The sequence below is a fragment of the Lethenteron reissneri genome, chromosome 46 (assembly GCF_015708825.2).
Source record: "Lethenteron reissneri isolate LAM-NWPU_2019-01 chromosome 46, ASM1570882v1, whole genome shotgun sequence".
Classification (NCBI taxonomy): domain Eukaryota; kingdom Metazoa; phylum Chordata; class Hyperoartia; order Petromyzontiformes; family Petromyzontidae; genus Lethenteron; species Lethenteron reissneri.
The window spans coordinates 10751726-10773820 of record NC_083824.1 but is presented as its reverse complement, the minus strand read 5'-3'; the positions used below and the strand labels follow the sequence as shown (position 1 = coordinate 10773820).

General features: G+C 51.6%; 1 protein-coding gene across 2 annotated transcripts in view; it reads left to right on the top strand.

The window, feature by feature from the left end:
- The window catches only part of LOC133354140 (semaphorin-4D-like), a 45453-nt gene extending 24034 nt beyond the window's left edge, over positions 1-21419 (top strand). The window contains exons 3-15 of one of the 2 annotated variants that reach the window (XM_061570743.1): positions 1566-1714; positions 2482-2541; positions 3902-3997; positions 4149-4239; positions 4742-4858; positions 6080-6222; positions 6737-6936; positions 8066-8201; positions 9207-9429; positions 9888-10003; positions 10412-10575; positions 12032-12138; positions 16148-21419. In XM_061570743.1, the coding sequence (XP_061426727.1) occupies positions 1566-1714; positions 2482-2541; positions 3902-3997; positions 4149-4239; positions 4742-4858; positions 6080-6222; positions 6737-6936; positions 8066-8201; positions 9207-9429; positions 9888-10003; positions 10412-10575; positions 12032-12138; positions 16148-16584 (2039 nt within the window). In that variant the 3' untranslated portion in view covers positions 16585-21419. The remainder of the gene's footprint in view (positions 1-1565; positions 1715-2481; positions 2542-3901; positions 3998-4148; positions 4240-4741; positions 4859-6079; positions 6223-6736; positions 6937-8065; positions 8202-9206; positions 9430-9887; positions 10004-10411; positions 10576-12031; positions 12139-16147) is intronic. The other variant, XM_061570742.1, reaches the window with a different exon arrangement.
- Positions 21420-22095: the final 676 nt, after the last annotated feature.

Below are 22095 nucleotides of genomic sequence, written 5' to 3'. Positions count from 1 at the left end.
CCCAGGACTGGATCAGACATATCTCGCCGCGGCTGGGAAATTAGCTCACTTCACTGGGTTTCACGGCGCACTGTGATAACCACTGCAGCAGCAAACACACCACCCTCCCTGCCCCAGTAACCGAATTATTCCGATGCAAATGCGACCAAAATAATGATCGCCAAATTCTGTGGATGACTAACGCCATGGTTCAAGCAGGCGCGCTTCTGAAGACAGGACCGAACGTGACCTCTCATGTTTAACACGTAATAGGCTTTCGCGACCAATATTATTCATAATCAACGTTTTTGGGTTTAGATCGCGTTATTTATAAATGTTGTGGTTTCACGCTTCAACACACCGGTGGGCTAAAGCAGTGAACTATTTGTCTTTTGTCAACGTGACACTTTTTTGCTGATTGGCCGTGTCGTGTGGTGGAGGGTTACGACACATTTATAAATAACGCGATCTAACCCAAAAACGTTGATTATGAAGTGACCTCTCATGATCTCCTTTTGTCCTCCGAACGTCTGACTTTGTGAATTAAACGCACTCTTAACAATTTGGCTCATACACTACTTGTGTGAAAACTGTGCACACGTGCAACACAACTCACCAGGTTTCAATTGATTTATATTAACTGTTTAATAGTGTTCATTTGGCCACTCGAACAGTTTAAGGCACTCAAAAACATGCAATATGATCTCCAACTATATGCATACAATATTTCTGCTTTCTGTACAATCTGATATGTCAGTCTTCCATGTAGGTTTTGAAGTGTTGACAACGAATGCAGTTATTATTTTATCTGTGCTCGGCCACAAATGCCAACGGAGTTCCTGATTACAAATATTTTTTGTAACTTTTAAAAAACAAATCTGTTGTTATTTTGTGGACGGCCAAGACAGCGGTGGAGTGCAGCGACAGCCATCGTTGCGCCGTACTGACGTTGAACTTCTTTCGCGCCGTACATAGCCAACCTTGCTCATCGAAGTTGCTGGGGGAAGGACAACAAAAACAATCGCTAAACAAGCCGTTCTAAAGTACTTCTCAGCGCAGGACGCCACGTCTGGGCTCCCCGACTTCACGCCGAGCGGCCCCGGCCTGCTGAATCTGGGTCCCCGTAAACCCCCACGGGCCGACAACAGAAGTGGGCGAGGAGGCCCTCATCCAGCAGTGGATGATGACAAACGTGCTTCACCCGTGCCAGTTTGAGATCGCAAAGGCAATAGATTCCCCCCGTATATCCCGAAAGAGACTGTTGGGTCAAGCGCTGTTAGCGTGCACCCATGAAGGTCGGCACGGTACACGAAGGGGCCGGGTGGCCAGCAAGCCACGCCCGGACTGCCTTCGTCTCCCCAGCGGTGATGCTCACACACTGCACCACCCGTCTAAGGCTGAGTTGACCTCAAAGAGACTCAGGATCGGTTCAACTTATTTCGTCGGCCGTGAGCGTGAACCGAACGGAGGTCGCCAGGTTCGTGTCGCCCACCGCTACGCCGCCGGGGACACGGACACACGCAGGCGCGGTGTGCGAGGAAATGTGTACCCCCTCCCGCTCCCACCTCCGTGTCCCGTGCGTCTAGAATCTCGGGGGGTGGAGCGCTTCCTCAAGCCGGGCCTGGGCGCCTCGGTGCTTCTGCTGGAGCCCGAGCGTGGAGCGCTGTTCGTGGGGGCGCGTGGAGCCGTGCTGCGTCTCACGGCCGCCAACGTCACGTCCAAGCCCAGCCTCGTGGTAACGCAGCTCCACCTGTGACACATCGTACAGCTCCACCTTTCACATCTGCAGTCGCCAGTCTCGGGTGGAGCACTGCTCAGAAGGGCTCCACAGAGCACCGCCCTCGGCGGTGGCGTCCGCTTGGGTGTGGGACTCCTGCTCGGATTTATAAATACGGCTGCCACCAACTCCTAGATCTGATTAGCACGGTTGGCTACGTACGGTGCGAAAGAAGTCGGCTCTACGTAGGCTGCAAAAAATAAGTTCAACGTGCATACGTAAAAAGGCTAGCAACGTTCATGAGGCTCAACCAGGACACATTGGTGAGCTGGCAGCCACTTCCTCTGTCAACCTGTCTGTTACACAGCCACGACCACTGGACTACTGCTCACTAGGCCTTGCCTACTTACCAATCTGCCCACCAACAAAGACAAAGATGCCCCCTATAGCCTTTAACAGACTGTTGCGGGAAGTGCTGTTAGCGAGTAAGACCTATGACGGCCGGCATGTTACACGAGGGGGTGAGTGGCCAGTACCACGCTCGAACCGCCTTCGTCTCCTTACACACCGCACCAGGTACTCATTTGAGGCTGAGTCGATCTAGAGAAGGCCCAGGACAGGTGAAGATAATCTCCACTGGTGTTGGCCGTGAACTGTGATCGAACCTGGGTCGCGGGGTTCGTAGCGTAGCGCGCTCACCACTACACCATTGCTACTCCCCGGGAGAACGAGAAGACAACTCGAGGCCACAAGCGAGCGTGCCCCCCTTTGCCGTGTGCCCACAGATCCCTTGGGAGGCGAACGATGCCTCCAAGCAAGACTGCCGGAGTAAAGGCAGGACGGAGGTGAGTCAGTCCCTCGCCAACGCAGCCTCCGAGGTTCATCCGTACGTTGGACACTGGCACCAGAGACAGAGTCGTACCCCTACGACGCAGGCAGCATCGTATATTGGGTATTTATAATTGTAAAAAATATTTATATTTTTACTTACCCTATTACTTTGTGAATGCAGCAATTAATGTAATTTATTATCTCAATATATTTTTTTTATGCGCCCCCTGACACCCGCCTCCCCGTCCCCTATTAATGCGATTCCGTGCCCATGATGAATCTGCTGCCGAGAACCAGCGTTTAGTTAACTGGGCGTGTTTGGGGGGAAGCCGAGAGAGACTTTTCGCTGGTGTGGTGTGGTTGGCATGGGCCCTCGTGCAAGGAATTCAGAATCGGAATATTTATTTGTACTGCAGGAATCCCATTAGCTATACAGTAAAGCTCTTTTTCACAGATGTCCAATTCAATGGGGCTCCGAATCTTCAATTCCCTCCCTCGTCTAGTTCAGCCACTGGGCTCGTTACAGCCCGTAGGGACTTGTGCAGCTGCACCGCCTACACACTCGGTAGCCGAAACTGTTAATGTTTTTTTAAGTGGGAAAAAGCCAGAGACTAAGATGGACATAAGCAATTGTAAATGTAGCCAGGAGAATGGTATACCAACGTTATAGCCAGAGCTTCATTTCAATTGTATCTGTACCCGGCCACACTACGTCTAACATACCCCTAACTAAAGCTCTGGCTGCTTGCCACGTGCTTATTCACAGAAAAAAAATAAGCCCTCGTTATAGCCACAGATGAAAATCATCAAGCACGACGACTACAACTACCCACGACTGACTGCGAGATTAAATGAACGAGTCTAAATTAAATTTAGATTTAAAGCTTTCGTGACTGCAGGGATTCATCTTCTTGGTTCTTTCGATAAAGTCACGTAGAAGGGAAATAATAAAATAATAAAAATAAAACATAATAAAATACAATTCTCACAATTGAGAATTGTATTTTATTATGTCTAAATTAATAGGCAGACTAAGATGATGTCACAACGTTATTCGAGACCGAGATAATTCCACGGACCACAGAGTGAAATATAATTCGTCGACTAGCCCAAGACTTTTCGATTTAAAGCTTTCGTGACTGCAGGGATTTCATCTTCTTGGTTCTTTCGGTAAAGTCACGTAGAATGGAAATAATAAAATAATAAAAAGAAAACATAATAAAATAATTCTCACGACGTTTCGGCCACAACGCAAGCAGCCGTCCTCAGGTGGAGAACAGGTCTGTCGAGGAGACAGCGTCTGAATATGAAGGGCGCCGACTAAATTGACAGCAGTCCCCGCGCGTCACCAACCCCGTGCTGGTGTTCCCGCAGGACGAGTGCCACAACCACGTGCGGGCACTGCACCTCAACGGCTCGCGCCTGCTGGCCTGCGGCACCGGCGCCTTCAGCCCTGTGTGCGCGCACTTTGTGAGTGAGAACACACACGCACGAATATATCGGTGCCCGTGATCGCTGTGTTGAGTAACCGCGTGTGGCTGCGGTGGGCGACGGCGTGTGGTTGCGTTGGGTAACCGGGGGACGGTGTTGCCACGTGCCCGTTGAATTTCCTCACACCCAGGACCCAGAGAGCGGCCATGCGTTCGGCACGGAGAGCGGCAAAGACAAGTGTCCGTACGACCCGGCGCAGGCGTTCTCCTCCGTGCTCGTGGGTGAGAGCATCTGCTGTGCTTGCCTCCTCTTCCCCCGACATCCGCCCCACTGCGCCGATTTAAACTCTAACCAGCCGCCCATTCCACTGCCCAGCCCCACCCCCGACCGGTCTGCACCGTGCCCCGAGTCGTTTGCGCGCTGCTGCAGCTGCTGTCTCGCTCGTTCGTCACGCTGGGGGGGGACTTGACAGCCGATGGACACACCAATAATTCTAGACTGAGCTTCGCTCTTCCGTCGCCCTTATGCCACTGTCACTTAATGGAGTCACCATGCCCCGTGATTTATCGCCGATTAATGGCCATGCGTGTGGGGAGTGTTGGCGCAGTTATTAGCACGCTGCGGTATGAACACAACGACCATAGTTCGCTTCCCATCTTTAACTAACTGCATTGTTGAGTGACACGTGACCAACCCGTTACTCACCAGCATGGTGAAATAGTGTGTGTTGAAACGACCCCGGAGGCCCACCGCTAACTTCCACAATGCCGTTGGTTCGTGCAGATGAGGACCTCTACTCGGCGACCATGAGGGATTTCCTGGGAAGGAACCCAGGCATCTGCCGCAGCTCGGCTTCGCAAACCCTCGTCCGCACGGAGGACTCAGCCAAGTTTCTCAGGAGTACGCCGGCACCGCCTGTCCATCTTTTGTAATCTCTTTTTTGTTGTTTTCCATGACTCGCTGGTACCATTGTTTCAAAAACTACAGGGCTGCTAACGGCCGGCACCTATGATCTCAATGCGGCAACGAATGCTGCACCGCGTCTATGCCCGTTTATGCATCGCAACATGTTTGGGAAACATCAGGCCAGCAGTTGGCCCGCCTGTCTCGAATTAAATCAGCTCTGTAGAAGAGTATGGACGGTTATCTGTCAGGGCCAAACACGTTTGCAAATAGTTATCTTTTTTAAAATATATTTCGCAAGTATTGGTGAACTCTTTGATCAATGTGGCTGGTTTTTAATAGGTCACATGCCTCAAAGCAATTATTTCCATCCATCCCTTTGGGTTCATGCAATAATCTCTAAAAGAACCTGCCACACACATCCGAGCCACCTCAGCTCCAGGCCTACAACAAGCTCTGTTGGTCATCCACGTACATAACCCGACTCAAACCTGCTTGGCTTAGGAGGTCCGATGAGATCAGGTGCATTCAGGGTGGTTACATGCATCTCAGATAGGGCGATAAAATCAGCTCCTGTGCAGGGGCTGATTAAATTGTTGCATTTCTGGGCCACGAGCGGTGGCGATGGCTTGGGGCGGCCTTCATCCCGCAGAAGATAGGTCATGGCTGATGATAATGCAGGGCCATTGAGGGCTCCATGGAGATTAATAGGACGCTCTTGAAATGTAAACTAAACTATTTTTTTTTATTTACCCGGTAAGGCCCCACTGAATTGTATAGCTTTTTGTCATAAACGACCTGGCCACAAATGATAGCTCAACAAAGTGGCTTATCGCGTGGAAATTTATAGAAACCAAATACTCTAAATGCATGTTTCTAAATGTGGAGGCAAAAGCCGGAGGACCCGGAGAAAAATCCACGCGACCACAGGAAGAACATGCAAACTCCAAATACATACAGCAGGCGTCAGGGTCGCGGATCGAACCCACGACCTCATGTATACCAGGCGAGGTAATTAACATCTTGCTACCGTGGCCTCAACTGGAGGACAAGTGCCTTCACTCCTCGAATGCCGAATACCCGTTTTAACAAACATTCGCAGGTCCCCTCATAGAAAACAAACAAACTTGCGGGACCCTACTACGATGACATTGAGAGTGGAGATTGAAACAAACGTTCTGCGTGCTCCACCCGGGCGCGGGGGACTCTACGTTACAGATCCTGCCTTTGTGGCCTCGGAGGTGGTGGAGCCCGGCGAGGGAGGGGGCGGCCGCCACGTGTACTTCTTCTTCACCGAGACGGCCATGGAGTACGACTACATCTTCCAGCCGCGGGTGGCGCGCATCGCTCGTGTCTGCACGGTGGGTCATCCCCACCCAGCCACCCCACACCCTATTGGTTCCAGGTCCCAAACAAAACGTGAAACACTCGTTGACCCCTCTCTTTTTTTGAGAGAGAGGTTCTGTGTTTTATCTCTCTCTCAAATTTAGCATTCTCAGGAAGAACGTAATCAACCAGGTAGGGTGTTGACTGTTATGTTATCCGACTCTCTGTTGTATTACATTACATGTATAACTATACTAGATTTGTGTTTCTATTTCATTTTACCTGATGACGATTGCTTGTGTTGCAATCGAAACGTCGTATGCTAGTATTTAATTTATTACTTTCTCTTTATACGTGACTTTACCGAAAGAACCAAAGAAGAATATATACATTGTCTCTTTGTTCGCCTTTTGGCGTTCTCTGGTCTGACACTGGTGAGGCTAGGCCCTAAAGAAGGCCGATGTCTCTGGTGTGGTGTCGGCCAATCAGTATCAGAGCATGCTTGTTTGCATGTTCACCACAAGCACCGGATGTCCCGCCTGTGCGCAGGGGGACAGCGGCGGGCAGCGCGTGCTGCAGAAGAGGTGGACCTCCTTCGTCAAGCTGCGGCTCGAGTGCTCGGTGGCCGAACTGCAGCTGCCGTTCAGCATCCTGCGCGACGTGTCCACCCTGCGTCCCGCGCACTCCGGCGGGCACGGGGACAACAGCGACGGCGACATGCGCTTCTACGCCCTGCTCTCCTCGCAGTGGTGAGGCCCCGCCGTGACGACTCGTGCCCGGGTGATGTCGGAGTCCATTCTTTACCTCGCTGATCTCGTCGAGGAGTGTAAACCATCGCGCGACACTCCGGTCATCCTCGCAGCGGCAGTGGCTTTTTGGCTGCTGGCCATCGAACAAAGACGATCACCGCATCGCACGCTTTCAGGTGCGCTTCTGCGGCCGTCTGGAATGCTCTTCGTTCCCATATTAGGAAGCTACTGGAGCTATGCACTTTCAATCACCTAGATTTTAAGCTCATTTCTTTAGAACTGAGTTTTGTATTTAGTTTGTTGTCCATCCCCCGCACCTCCAATTAGCGTGGTTGGCTACATACAGTGCGAAAGAAGTTCAACATACATACACACATTCAACGTCGATACCGCCATCAAAAGCGGCCGAGTTGAGGGCAGTCGGACCCAGTCGCCAAGCTAGGCGAGGCACGGCCAGCCTTGATGGTAGGCATACCCCTTCATGATGATATAAGTCAAAATGGGGAATATTAATTTGCTGTGCAGTGCAAATGTGTTATTGATTATACTTCAAAGGGCCACCTGCATTTGGAACTCCGCAAGCATTGCTTCGTACAAACACATTAACGGCTAGCCTCACTCCCAACTTGCTGTCATGTTGTGCGCTATTCCCATTGCGCTATTGGCACCACGTCTCGATAACCCATCAACATTTAATTGCAGAGCAGTACAATTCCTCGTGCTAGAGGATATTCCATGCAAGCAGATAACGTAGTGCTACCTCTGAGATCCCTTCAGGTGGCCTCCGGTCTACACAATAGAAGGCAGGACTGTTCCCAATCTACTCTGCCATGTGAGCCTCACATTCATCACATGGCAGTGAAACCAATATTTACATTCTCAGAGCTGCAATTTGGCCAAATTAAGGAGGCAACCAATTTTATGTTTTTTCAGGGTAGCCATTGATGACCAGGCTGACACCATCAACTCTGCGACCCTTGAGAATTCGGCTTAATTGCAGGATCGCAGCAGTGCCGGCTCAGCACCTGACCAATTTTCCCAGCTTCGACTCCAGTGTCTCTCCCTGCGCTGCCCCTCGCCCCCCACTATTTCCTTGCATTTCCCAGCAGCCGTCTCTGTTTCCCTGCAGGGGAGACCTCCCGTACTCTGCCGTCTGCGAGTACACGCTGAGCGATGTGGAGGAGGCCTTCGCTCGGCCGCCTAAAAGACCGTTCACCATCGGGCCGGCAGGCTCCAGCAGGACCGTCACTCTGAGCCCCGGCACGGTAAGCTCGCCGCCACCGCCGCCACCGCGACCTCCTTACGCGGCGGGGAGTAAGTGGGGTCATCGCTCGCCCCGCCTCCAACTCAGCCACGGCTCCCGTGGTGTAAATTACGTTTACGGAATTAGTGACGAAAATATCCATCAACGTTTTGTTTGTTTGAGTCGACGGTGACCGCGAGTCGAGCGTGACGATGACTACGGCGACTGCCGCTGCTCAACGGAGACCAGAGCCACGATTGTGAGAAGGCGAAGTTTACGAGTCTGAACGAAGATGCCTGCCGAGATGACCTGGTGACATCGACTGCGGTGCACCGACACAGAGACCGAGCATAGTAAACGGCTACAGACGTATATTAACACACTTCAATGAGTTCACCGATTGGCTGACTTGACAATACTGGGGGTAGAAGTTGCTTGACCCACGCACCAACATTTAAACAACTAAGATGAAACTGCACGTTTGACAGCTTTCGTAGACTGCACTAAGGGAATTATATTATATGCTTGTGCATGATGGTAGCAATACGCGAGCCACGAGAGGGCTTCAAGAGAGAGTTTGTGTAGTTTTCCCTTTCCTCCATTACAGGAGCGCATACCACAGTGGTTTACCTTCACGTAGTTTGGGTTTCGTGGCAACAGTTACACTGCGGCCTTTCTTAAATGATCTGTTCGTAAAAGATGTGCGCATCGGCCTGTTGATGTTTTGATACAGTCGATAGTTCCACCAGTGTCTACGAGGATGAATATCAAAGCCAGGAGGTGCAACATTTGTGCCTCGAATGACATGTTCCTTCTGGATAGTCCGCGTTCTTCCACGATTATTCGCTAGCGTTCTCCCGGATTCGGGGCGAGATTCTAGGACGGTGTCAGCGCGAACCCCGAAAGGGGGCAATCGGCACTCGAGTTGGCAGCGAGGCCCATGGCCGAGGTCTCGCTTGACGGGTGAGTGGTTGTCGTGGGTAAGGAAGCGCGCCAACTCCCCCGTCCCTCTCTCTCCGCGCGACAGTGCATCACTCCCAAGCTGAGGGCTCTCGGCATCGAGTCGTCCCAGGACCTCCCGGACGACTACCTGGCGTGGATGCAGGACCACCCGAGGCTGCAGGAGACGCTGCGGCCTCGCGAAGGCCTCCCGCTGCTGCTGAGCCGCAGCCACGCGTACACGAGGGTGGCGGCCGCCACGGCAACCGCGCTGGACAACCGCACGCACCTCGTGCTCTACCTGGGCACGAGTAAGTGCGCCGCCGGCATTGACGTCACGAGCATCGGCGGTGCTCTCGTCGGCAACATCACCGCCACCGTTAACCAACGCCGGCATCACTGCCGTCGTAGCAACCATCATCTGCAAAAATCCCCATGAATCATCACCACCTCCGCAATTACTACCGTAACCATAGAGCATCGCCATAGATCACCACTACTATCACCATTGCTAACACCACTGTCGTCATCATCATCATCATCATCATAACTTCCATCACCAACACCATTAGCACATCACTATCAGAGCTATCACCACTATCACCACTACCATCATCATCACCACCTCCTTCACTATCACCAACATTACCATCACCGCCACCATCACCAACCCTGCCATCATCATCACCAACTCCACCATCCTCATCACGACCATCACTGCCACCGCCGCCGTGACCCCTCACCGTGCGCATCTGTGTCGCTGTGCCAGGAAACGGGTCGTTACACAAGGCGGTGCGTGTGGACGGGAAGACTCACATCGTCTCACAGACGCAGCTCTTCGCTCACAACGAATCCATCCTCAGCATCGTCGTGTCAGCCAGCACGGTACGGCCGGGAAACATGGAAAGAATGGTCCGAGCTCATCGTCATTGTCACCGTCACGATCATCATTGTTGCTGCCATCATCACGTTCTGTGTTGTCTTGCCGTGTGTACGCATGCATGCACGTGCTGGCGGTGGTGCTGTGTGCTGTGTGTGCCTCTGTGTACAGGGCACGCTGTACGTGGCGGTCTTGTCGCATACGGCTGTGCCATGTTCTGTTCTGTGCTGTGTGTGTGTATCCTGGTGGTAGATCAATGTGTTGGGACCGCTGTGCATGCTGTGCGTACAGACCATGCTATACGTCGCATCCTTGTTGGGTACGGCTGTGCCGTGTGCGTGCTGTGTATCCTGGCGGGTGGGGGTCAACGTGTTGGTTCTGCTGTGCGCGCTGCGCCCGTGCTGTGCGTACAGGGCACGCTGTACGTGGCGGCCTCCTCGGGCGTGGCCCAGCTGTCTCTGCACGGCTGTGCCATGCACGGGGGCTGTGAGCGCTGCCTCCTGGTCCGAGACCCCTTCTGCGCCTGGGACACATTGCGATCCCTCTGCACGGCCTTGCGAGCAGGGGACTCCCCACGGTGACCCCCCCTGACCTCCGCCCAGTCCGGCACAACACCCACACGCACCCTTGGCTCCTAATTTCATTGCATATCATTCCGTTCACTTTTCCCAAATTACATTTGCATTGGCTAAGCTGATATATTTCCCAGCGTATTACAATTCAATTCGGAGTACACGCGCTTCCGTACATTTAGTGAATTACGTTTTTTTTCATTAATACATTTATTAGTGATGTTATGGAAATAAGACATTTCCACATTCAGAACTCTGTAACCCTACATTGCATCACCCAGTGTCAGATAACGTTTCTAGAAGATGATATTTCAGATCGAGCTCTTGAGGTCACTTCGATCGGCGCCCTCTACCCACACACACTCGGGACAACCCTGGGTGCCATGGTGGCGAGATGTTAACTACCTCGCCTGGTATACAGGAGGGCGTGGGTTCGATCCCGACCCCTATATATTTGGAGTTTGCACGTCTCTCCCCATGGTCGCGTGGATTTTTGTCTGGGCCCGCCGGTTTTTCCCTCCACATTTAGAATCAAGGCGCGGTTAGAGTAATTGGCTGCTATACATTTCCACGTGATAAGCCATCTTCGTTGAGCTATCATTTGTGGCCAGGTTGCTTCTAAAAAAGATCTATATAGCTCAGTGGGCCTTACTTGGTAAAATCGAAAATAGTTTTTAACCTTGTATCTGCCCTGAAAAGGGTGTTCATTTCACACCAATCAAACTGAAATGTTTTAATCTCAAATATGGAATGTCGCCATCTTCAGTGACAATCCAAATGACACGTCATGTTTTGTGTGCAGTCGTTGGTGATGGGGCTGAATAATATTAAGCACATATTACGAATGCCTCATGTATCTGTATGATGAACATGTGCCACTGTCTTGTACAGCATCTTGAGATGCAGTTGCATTTTGATGCATAGGATTCGAAATTTAAATGTTTATTTTTCTATTATTTCCATCCAAGGCTTTCCATCAGATTCTTCGGCTTCCTCCCACATAGCTGAAACAAAGGCAAGCGATGTAACCAGTATTGGCCAAACGTCGCATTGCTAAAAAAATCACCTTCAAATTACTCAATTGGGATTACAGCAGCAGCATCGCTCTCATACAGCTAAAACCTTTGGCAGGACCCTCCTGTAAATTATTATTTGAGACTCAGTGAAGCTCTACTGGGCGAACGAGCACAATCATAATAATGAGTATTGAATCAGACTCTTTATTTAGACTGCAAGAGGAGTCCCATGCGATGTGAAGTTATTTTTCACCAATGTTCAGTCAGGGCAGGTCAGCACTGTAGAGTGAATAACTGGGGTTGACTCCTCGGATGAGTCTCCTCTTACGCAGTCACTGCCGGTCCCTTGTGATGACTGCACACACACCGATTCATTCGGTCAGACGCCGCCGAAGAGCTTATCCATGTCATTTTGATGAACTCGTCTTGGTTTCCGCGTTCACAGAGAGCTGCTTCAGAATCTCACGATGATGGAAAGCGACGTCGGTCTCAAGTGTGGCAGGAGAGGAGGTACGCACGTCCACACCAGCCGCAGTTCCAGTGTCACAGAATGTATGTTAAATTTCGATTTAAAGCTTTCGTGACTGCAGGGATTCATCTTCTTGGTTCTTTCCGTAAAGTCACGTAGAAGGGAAATAATAAAATAATAAAAAGGATTTAGAAAACAAAGTTTTTCACTATAAATCCTTTATATGCGTGGCGGCTAGAGTCCTCTCGTCCTCAGGGTCAGATGATTGTCTGCCACAATTAAGCAATTGGTAATTAAATATTTTAAAAAATTTCCCTAAACAGTGTAAAATTTTGAAAAAAAAATCATGAAAATTAATTGTCAAGCACAACGAGTCTGTGTGCAAAATGTCAGCTCGATTGGATCACGGGAAGTGGGTTAACAACAACCGAAAGATTTGCACGGTCCTAAGCAAGCAAGCAAGCAAGCGAACTTAATATAAAGGATTTAAAAATAAAACATAATAAAATAATTCTCACGACGTTTCGGCCACAACGCAAGCAGCCGTCCTCAGGTGAAGACCAGGTCTGTCGGGGAGACAGCGTCTGAAATGACCTGGTCTTCACCTGAGGACGGCTGCTTGCGTTGTGGCCGAAACGTCGTGAGAATTATTTTATTATGTTTTATTTTTATTATTTTATTGTTTCCCTTCTACGTGACTTTACCGAAATAACCAAGAAGATGTATGTATGTTGTTTGTATGTATGTTGTTTGTATGTATGTTGTTTGTATGTATGTTGAACTTCTTTTGCACCGTATGTAGCCAACTGCGCTAATCGGAGGTGCAGGGGAAGGACAACAAACTAAACACAAAAAGCAGTTCTAAAGAAATGCGTTTTCAATCTAGTTTTAAAAGTACATGGCTTCCTAATAGTGGAAGGAAGAGCGTTCCAGACGGCCGCGGAAGCGCATCTGAAAGCACGCTATGCGGTGTTCATCTTTGTTCAATAGCTTGGCAAAAGCCGCTGCGAGATGGTGTATGCTTCTTGACAGGATCAGGAAGTTAATGCTGTGGAAGTTTGAGTAGATAGGCCAGATAATTTAACAGCAGTACCTTTTGTTTACAATCACCATCATCATCATCATTTACAGCTCTTAGTCAATCCACTGCTGGATGAGAGCATTTCCAGAGCATCAGGATTTTCTGAGTTTTAACCATACTTCACCACACCGGACAGTACAGGATGGTGAACGTGTTCCATTCGTTATAATTGTTATAAAGAACAAAATTAGAAAGTTGTGAGTTCGAATCTGGTGGCAGGCGACTCAGCTAATAATTCCAATGCAGTCAATGAACATTACGTGGGAAGTCAACGGTGGTTGTTCCCATGGACAGACTGGCTCCCGCCATAGTAACGGGGACATCGCGCCACTGGCTCTGGAAGGGCCACCAGCGGACAGAACGCCCGATAAACCGCAAGGCTACCGGCCGAGCTGGCATTCATTATCAAGACACTCGACACGCTCACCGCTCGCGCTGCCCAATAACGCGAAATGTTTAGGGCGCCGATGTTCCAGTGGCCCGGAACATTGGGCTGGAGTGGTGGATTGGTGGCACGGTGGTTAAGCTGGTCAGCAATGGTTCGCGGCACTGCGCTATGAAGCCTGTGACCAGACTCTTGATTCCCCGGTCACGGCTAACATCGTGGCGATTGCGAACAGCTGGCCGTGCTGCTTTTAGGTTCTAAACTAAACTCTTTTTTTTATTTTACCAGGTAAGGCCCCACCGAGCTATGAAGCTCATTTTCAGACGTGACCTGGCTACCACAAATGATGGCTCAACGAAGTGGCTCGTCATCATCGTGTGGAAATTTAGAGCAGTCAAATACTCTAAACGTGTGACGTTTCTAAATGTGGAAAGGATCACGAGGTGAGAGACACGCAAACTCCAAATATACAGCAGCAGGCGTCAGGGTCGGGATCGAACCCACGACCTCCTGCCTACCAGGCGAGGTAGTCAACATCTCCTCGCCACCGTGTTGATGATGATGAGAGAGAGACGCAAACTCCAAATATACAGCAGCAGGCGTCAGAGTCGGGGTCGAACCCACAACCTCCTGCCTACCAGGCGAGGTAGTCAACATCTCCTAGCCACCGTGTTGATGATGATGAGAGAGAGACGCAAACTCCAAATATACAGCAGCAGGCGTCAGGGTCGGGATCGAACCCACGACCTCCTGCCTACCAGGCGAGGTAGTCAACATCTCCTAGCCACCGTGTTGATGATGATGAGAGAGAGACGCAAACTACAAATATACAGCAGCAGGCGTCAGGGTCGGGATCGAACCCACGACCTCCTGCCTACCAGGCGAGGTAGTCAACATCTCCTAGCCACCGTGTTGATGATGATGAGAGAGACACGCAAACTCCAAATATAGAGCAGCAGGCGTCAGGGTCGGGATCGAACCCACGACCTCCTGCATACCAGGCGAGGTAGTTAACATCTCATAGCCACCGCGGCACGGCGCCAGCACCTCCCCCCCCTCCTCTCGGTCACCGCCGTGGTTCCCGTTTTACAGGCGTTGCAGCTGCTGTCTCGCTCGCTCGTCCGTTACGCTTGCGAGAGAAAGTGACAGCCGGCGGGGAAGCGAGCAGTAATTCCAAACAACTTCGCCCTCCCCCACACACGGCTGTCCCTCAATGTCCCAGCGGAGTCTCCATGCCGTGCGACTTCATGCTGATTCACAGGGAGAGGCGGCGCAGTAGGTTATGGAGCGCTAGTTTGAAACCGCCGACCTAAGGTTGATTCCCGGACGCAGGAAAACACCGGTGGCGAGCGATGTCTAAACCGGTCTAGGGGCAACCAAGGCACACCGGCCCTTGCGGAGAAGTACGGTCGAACAACTGTTTGAGAACGACAGGTTGCAGTGAGGTCTTCAACCAGCAGCACTTTGACTTGCTGTGATGCTGTGACGGTTCCACCTGAAGACAGAGGCTTGTGTTGCCTCCGAAACGTCGTGATTTTTATTTTTATTTTATTTTAATTAAAATTTTTACCTACGTGACTTTACCGAAAAAACCCAAGAATATGAATACAGCAGCACATTGACAAAGGGGCTATACATTTAATAAAATGTGATGACCTTTAAAAAAATTAATGTGATATAAGCACCACCGCCAAGTCTCTCCCTCAATCTCTCGGTCGGCCCAGTACCGATCGGCATACTTGCTGCGTGCAGTGCAGAGACGTGTACAGCATCAATTCCATCACAATCACTGGTGCCATCACCACCAGGAGCCATCTGCAGCATTGTCAACAGCGCCCCGATCACAATCGTCGGCGTCGTCACCAGCCTAACCACCCCCCCACCCCCCTCTTTATATAATCATATTTATATTATAATTGTAATATTCATATTATTATTTTATTATTATGGTATCTAAATTAGTATCATTATTTATATTGTTTGTATTATTTTCTTATTCAGGTTATTTATTGTATATTATTTATATCATTATTAGATTACTTATACTACTATTTTGTTATCGTACTACCAATATTATTATTATATCATTATATTATTTGTTATTGTTGAAGGCTAATATTATTATTCTTAGGTTTTTTCGGTAAAGTCACGTAGGTAAAACATTAAAAATTAATAAAAATTCATAATAGTGATTTTTATTTTATTTTACTTTTATTAATTTTAATGTTTTACCTATGTGACTTTACCGAAAAAACCTAAGAATATGAATCCTTGCAGTCACGAAAGCTTCAAATCTAGAGCTAATATTATTCATATTTTATTTTACTGCTATAAATGTCCACATGATAAGCCACTTCGTTAAGCTATCACATGTGGCCAGGTCGCTTTTGAAAAAATATTTAATACCTCACTGCGCTTTTCCTGGTAAGATAAAAAGTTCGTTTCGTTTTATTTGTGCATTTTTAAAAAAAAGTAATTTGTTTACCTTTCCTAAACGTTGCACTCCTATTGTGTTTTTCTATTGTTTGCTGTTATAACCCACTGCACATCTGTAAAAGAAAAATAAAGAGCTTTATAGCTCATCGGATTCCTCCAGCCTAGACAAACATTCCGACTTTCTCGCCAGTGCCGAAGATGGGCCGGAGCATGGTGGCCTCAGGAGCAAGCGCCGACGTCGCGAACGCCGCCGCCGACGACGACGCCGACGGCCGCCGGCAGCCGCTGTCGAAGCGGCCCGCGTCGGGCCCGCTGCTGATCGCGCTGGGCGCGCTGGTGGCCGTGTCGCTGTGCGTGCTGGCGCTGCTCGCCTGCTGGTGCTGCCTGCGTCCGGGCGGCATGGCGCGCCGCCTGGGCAAGGGCGTGAGCCACGAGCCGCTGGACCAGCAGCCGCGCGGCAAGGGCGAGGGCGCGGCGACGAACGGGCACGCCGGCGTCATCGCCGCCGCCACCGGCGACTCCTCCTCATCCTCCTCCGAACGCGCCGTGAACGGCGCCACCGTCGTGGAGAGCGCCAACGGCGTGACGCGCGTCGCTCCGCTGGCGGGGGAGGAGGAGCTCCTCTAGACGTCGCCGTCGCTCAGAGTTTTTTTTTTTAAATCTCCGAAGGGTTTTAATTTATTTATTCCCCCCTCTTCTCTGCTTGGGAGAGTGGCAGACCTTCTTCACGGACGGGTGACAACGGCAGTGAAGTGCACTCAAGCCCGTCGCGGCGTTAAAGGTAAAAGTGCGGCCCTGCGATATGATGTCTCACGTGTCCCTCCCCCATCCCCCCCCCTCCCCCCGGCTGGTGGAAGTGCCTCCTCACACTCTCTGAAGGAGCTCTGAGAAAGCGCCTCCAGAGGCCCCTTCGTCTGCTAGTCCACACTGGCCCAACGTCTCCTGGAGGAGGAGGAGGAGACGTGAGTGCACACACTTCATACCCCACCGCACGCGGCCTGCCGGGCGTCTCGCTGCCGCGTGCCCATTCATGCCGGCGAGTGGACGGTGACGGTGGCGGAGAGGGGGCAGGGAGGAGGGGTCGGCTTCATGAAGTTGCCTCGTTGTTTCAACTGACGCGCCGTGAGATGCCGAGTGCGATGCCCGGAGCGTGACACTGCAGCAGCAGCAGCAGCGCAGCATGGAAGGGTCTGCGCGACATTGGGCTGCGGCTCGAGGCACCGCGAATGGAGGGAAGATGCGTGGATTATAACAACTTGGGAGGAAAGTGCTCAGGGAAAGTGTTCGATTTTTTTGGTTTTCACCACCAATCAGCCGGTGTGGTTGACCCGATGCCTTCACTTTCAAGAAAATGCTTCGGGTCTGAGCGTGCGCATCACTGCCCCCCCCCAAAAAAACCCAATGACTTGAAAATCCGTCGAGGACGGATAACGAAGAGGATCACCCACGTGACATCGACGACGATGATTTTCACCACAAGTCCCAACATGGTCCGTCCCTCTTAGCGCTCCGCACGATGCTCCCCTGCGCTCCACATGCCGACATCGATGCCGGCCAATTTGTGATCTATCGCCAAGTCCACATCTACCGGACACGCGTTCTGCACCAGCAGCGCTAGCAGGCAGCACATTCCGCACAAGGTCCCCGCGTCCTGCAGCGCTGCCTACTGCCCAGACATCAAATCAAAACCTTAAAATCTTCGCTTGCCACTGATGTCGGTGCATCTTCAAGGCTACGTTGCTCGCCGAACCTGCAGCGCAGCGCAGACAAGCAAGCACCCATCGGCACGCCCCGTGCGGGAAGGCACCGTGCGGCTGCCGGTCCCTTGAGCCGGGCCGCATGGGCGTTGGGGACACGGGCTCCGTGTCCGGAAGCCTCCCGTGGCACCAGCTCGAGTTGGTGCGCGCACGTCTTGATAGTCGTGTGGCAGCCGCCCCTCCCTTGGGCCTGGTGGCTCCTGCTGCTGCACCGTTTGGCCTGCTCTGTCCGGAGCTGTCTTCATTTCTCTCCAGCCATCTCCTTCTGGACGCTGCTCGCTTACTGCCTTTTCTCCTGCTGTCACCTGCTGTCACCTGCTGTCACCTGCTGTCAAGTCTTATCTGATGTGCCCTGCTTGTCCCGCCATATCCTTTTGCCCTTTGCTGTGTCGTTCCCGTCCTGCTGCACCCCTGCCATCCCGTCATTAACTGCACTGCTGTACCATGCTGCACCCTGCCATCCCGTCATTAACTGCACTGCTGTACCATGCTGCACCCTGCCATCACGTCATTAACTGCACTGCTGTGCCATGCTGCACCCTGCCATCACGTCATTAACTGCACTGCTGTGCCATGCTGCACCCTGCCATCACGTCATTAACTGCACTGCTGTGCCATGCTGCACCCTGCCATCCCGTCATTGACTGCACTGCTGTGCCATGCTGCACCCTGCCATCACGTCATTAACTGCACTGCTGTGCCATGCTGCACCCTGCCATCCTGTCATTAACTGCACTGCTGTGCCATGCTGCACCCTGCCATCCCGCGCTGTCTCCAACTCTCTCCTGCTGTCCTTTGCTGTAACCTGCACTAATCCCTGCCGTCCCTGGCTTCCTGGTGCTGCACTGCTGTTCGCCCCTTGCTGTTCCCTCTTGGGCCCCATGTAAACAGGGTATTCCTGGCCACCCAGTACGGCGCTGTTTCATCTGTCATCGATGCTTCTGTCTGATATTCTTGAGCCGGGGTGTATGTTTGCGCAACTTGGCGGAGGGTGGGGTATTTATCTCGCGACATGTCACGTAATGTATTTCGATGTTCGTTTAACTGTATTTATTTATAATTCGTTCAAAATGTTTCATTTCGGTGCCTTAGTTTGGGCTTCCCCCCACTTCTCCGAGCCCCCGTTTTGGGACCACCTCTCCGCACATTCGCCGCCGGTCGGCGGGGTTCAGGGGTCGCGGCGGTGAAGTGACCGCCCAGTAGTCGAAGCCGACCGCCGGCCCTCCCCGCGCCTCCGCCGCATGTCCCCCTGACCCCGCGCGGCGAGAGACCAAACAAAGAAACTTTGGGTAGCTGCGAAGTCGCTGAATGATTCGATCGCGGCTGGCAGCGCGCCACCGCACACTCGCGACCTCGCAGACTTCTGCGAGCGCTCACGCGGGCCTGCGGAGTGTTGATCGTGAACCTCGACTGTGAACGATGCTGCCACCCGTAACTGCGCGTGGCGACCTTTTGCTCCACGCGCCGGGATCTCCTTCAGGAGAGATTCAGTGATTTAGTTCCCGAAGACGCTCCCGGCACGTGGAGCGAAACGTCGGGCTTTAGGCCGAAGCGTTCGCGCGGTCACGAGCGGAACAGCGCATCGGAGAACGACGCAGCCGCCGCGTGACAGAAGCCTCCCAATCGTTCGTGCACGAGTTGCAGAACCGCGCCGGCGATGTGCAGATGCTGCACCCTCGAGCCCTTCGCCGTGGCTTTCCCCGACGCTTATTAAACGCGACCGCCGGGCGTCCTCCTCCATCGCGTGGGGGAGGAATCGGGTGGGCGGCTGAGTCACTCGAAGAGATTCACCTCGAGTTGGTGTCCTTTCGCTGAACCCGGGAGGCGATCGCACGCCGTGGCGGGGTCAGGGGTCGGGGCAGCCCACAGGCGCGCTCTTGGCCGGCGACGTTTCGCTCCGCCGCCTTTGTTGACGAACCCCAAAATTCTTCTTGGTCTCTTGAAACTGAGCTCCGGAAGCTGAATAGTCGCGAGGCGTCATTTCAACTCGACTGGCTACACAATGCCAATGACGTCACGGCACCGTTAATGAATTATATCTCTGTGACAGCGGGCAATGCAGTTTAGTCATAATAACACGTCCCATAATAATACTACCCATAATAACACTTCCCACACAGATAATTCTGGGGGGTGGAGGGGGAATTCTAAAGCTGTGATGTCACGCCTGGCCTTGGGGGAGTGGGCACAATTATCAAGGCCAACTCGGTCACACGGACGAGAGGAGGAGGAGGCACCAGATATTTGTGAACCTGGGGGAACTTTGTCGCTGTTTACACAATTTTTACACACGCGTCATACGGCATGCGAATATAACGAGCTTCACACGAATCGCTGATGCGCAGCACGTCAGATGTCGCGGCAAGTTATTATGAATCGCGAGTTATTTTTATGGAGCTACAGCCCAATTATTTGTAGTGTAACCTTCAACCGCTGGACACAGCGAAAACAAATATAAAAAATTGTCGCGCTCCGTACAAAGCGTCTCAACCACCGCAACTCTCACTATCAAATGTAGCAGCGATGAAATGTGCAACGTTTAGCCTTGGAACTGCGTCAAGCCATCCTCAGCAAGTGAGAATCACTGCATCACCTGGCCTGGATTTTTAAATAAGTGATCATGACCTCACGGGAATAACCCCGATTTCAACTGGATATGAACCATTACAAATGAATTTAATCAAATTTCATCCTAATTTATCCAGACCGACGATTAACATTATACGCATTTTTGCTCATTATAACTACTCACGAATATACTGTACTCGTAGCCTGTAGCAGAGTTTAGCTATATTGGTCGGTGCGGATTTGTGAAGGAGGCGATCATACAAGCGGGAGCATAGACATAGAGTGCGAACCAAGGAATTGGCTGCGTCGCCCCCTTGCTGTTCACCACGCCACCTCGCCCGTTGTTTGTGCACGGCGGTCACCTCCGCACGAGCACTCCCCAGCCTCGAGCCCTGCTTAGCTTGCGAGATCCGATGGGGCCGGGGCACATTCCGGGCAATTTGGTCACCCGGTAGGGGTCGGCACTCTGTGTACCTCCTTGCGGACCGCTTCGTGACGCCGTGCGACTCACGCACGCACGCGCACGCGCATTGCGGCTCTTGGGATATTGAGTACTGCACCGAATTCGAAAGGAAAAACTGTCTCTCCTTGTTATTTTGGTTGTCGAGCCCCACCGGTCTTAGGTCACATGGGGACTCGAGATTGAGGGAGGGGGGGTGGAAGTTCACGTCTGAACAGGGGTGCAAAATGGTACGAATAGTCGGGAATTGGCATCGGCTTCGCGTGTCCGTCTGTTGTGTTGGGCCACGTTTCGCGGTTGGTCACGTACGGTGGTGTGAAATAAGTTCACCATACATACAACATGCAAACATGCAACATACAAACATGCAACATACACACTGTTCATTGGTTGCATTTCCTGGCCTGTGCACCGAGCTCTCAAGAGGTCGGTGCGGAGTGGCCCCACTCGCCAACTTCCACTGCATGATACAGAAATGAAAACGTGTCGCCCTGTCTATGCATGCTTGCCCACCGTGTGTAACGCAAGTCAGGCCGCATTCCCCGATGTCACGCCGCTCATTCGATGATGTACATACTCGATGGGAGTTGTGCGTTGGTCGACCGCAAGCTACACGGACGTTTGCGGTGCATTCCGACTGCAGAGGACATCGTGAAAGCTGGACTTGTTTTTCGTATGAATTAATTTGCTGCCTTTTTTGTTCTCAAATCCAACGACCGCAAGCACCGTGGAACGAGAAGCCCGTTACGCGCGAGCGCTCGCTCGTGGGCGCGTGTCGTGGTGTCATCTTGTGGCTCAGACACGGAATGGAAGTGGAGTTGGTGTGGTTTTTGTGTGCGGTTGTGCTGGTGGTGGTAGTGTTGCCAGTTGTGCGCTGTCGTATGTGGTTGTGAAAGTAGATCTCCTGGTTGTTGTTGCTGTTGTTCATCTGCATTAAACATTCACGACGTTTGGAGTCGGCTCAAGGTTGCGTTTCCCACCTCCTCCCGAGTCACAGGAAGCTTGCGCCTAACAGCTTCACTATCCACGACGAAGGTTATTTAGGGTTAGATCGCGGACATATAAATGTGTCGTTAACCCACCGCCACCACCACCGCGTGACACAGACAATTGGTACCAATTAGTTCCGACTTCAGCACACCGGTGTGTTGGAAAGTAAATGATTGGCACGTTTTGCTTACGTGACAAATCTGACTAATTGGCTGCGTCGGTGGTGGCGGGTTTTACGACGCATTTATATATTTACGCGATCTTGACCGTGAATACTATTGCCACGTGTGAAACAGCTTCCTTATCCAGCAGCACGATGGGCGTGGGCCCCCAATGGGGCAAATGAGACGGGGCGATGCCCAT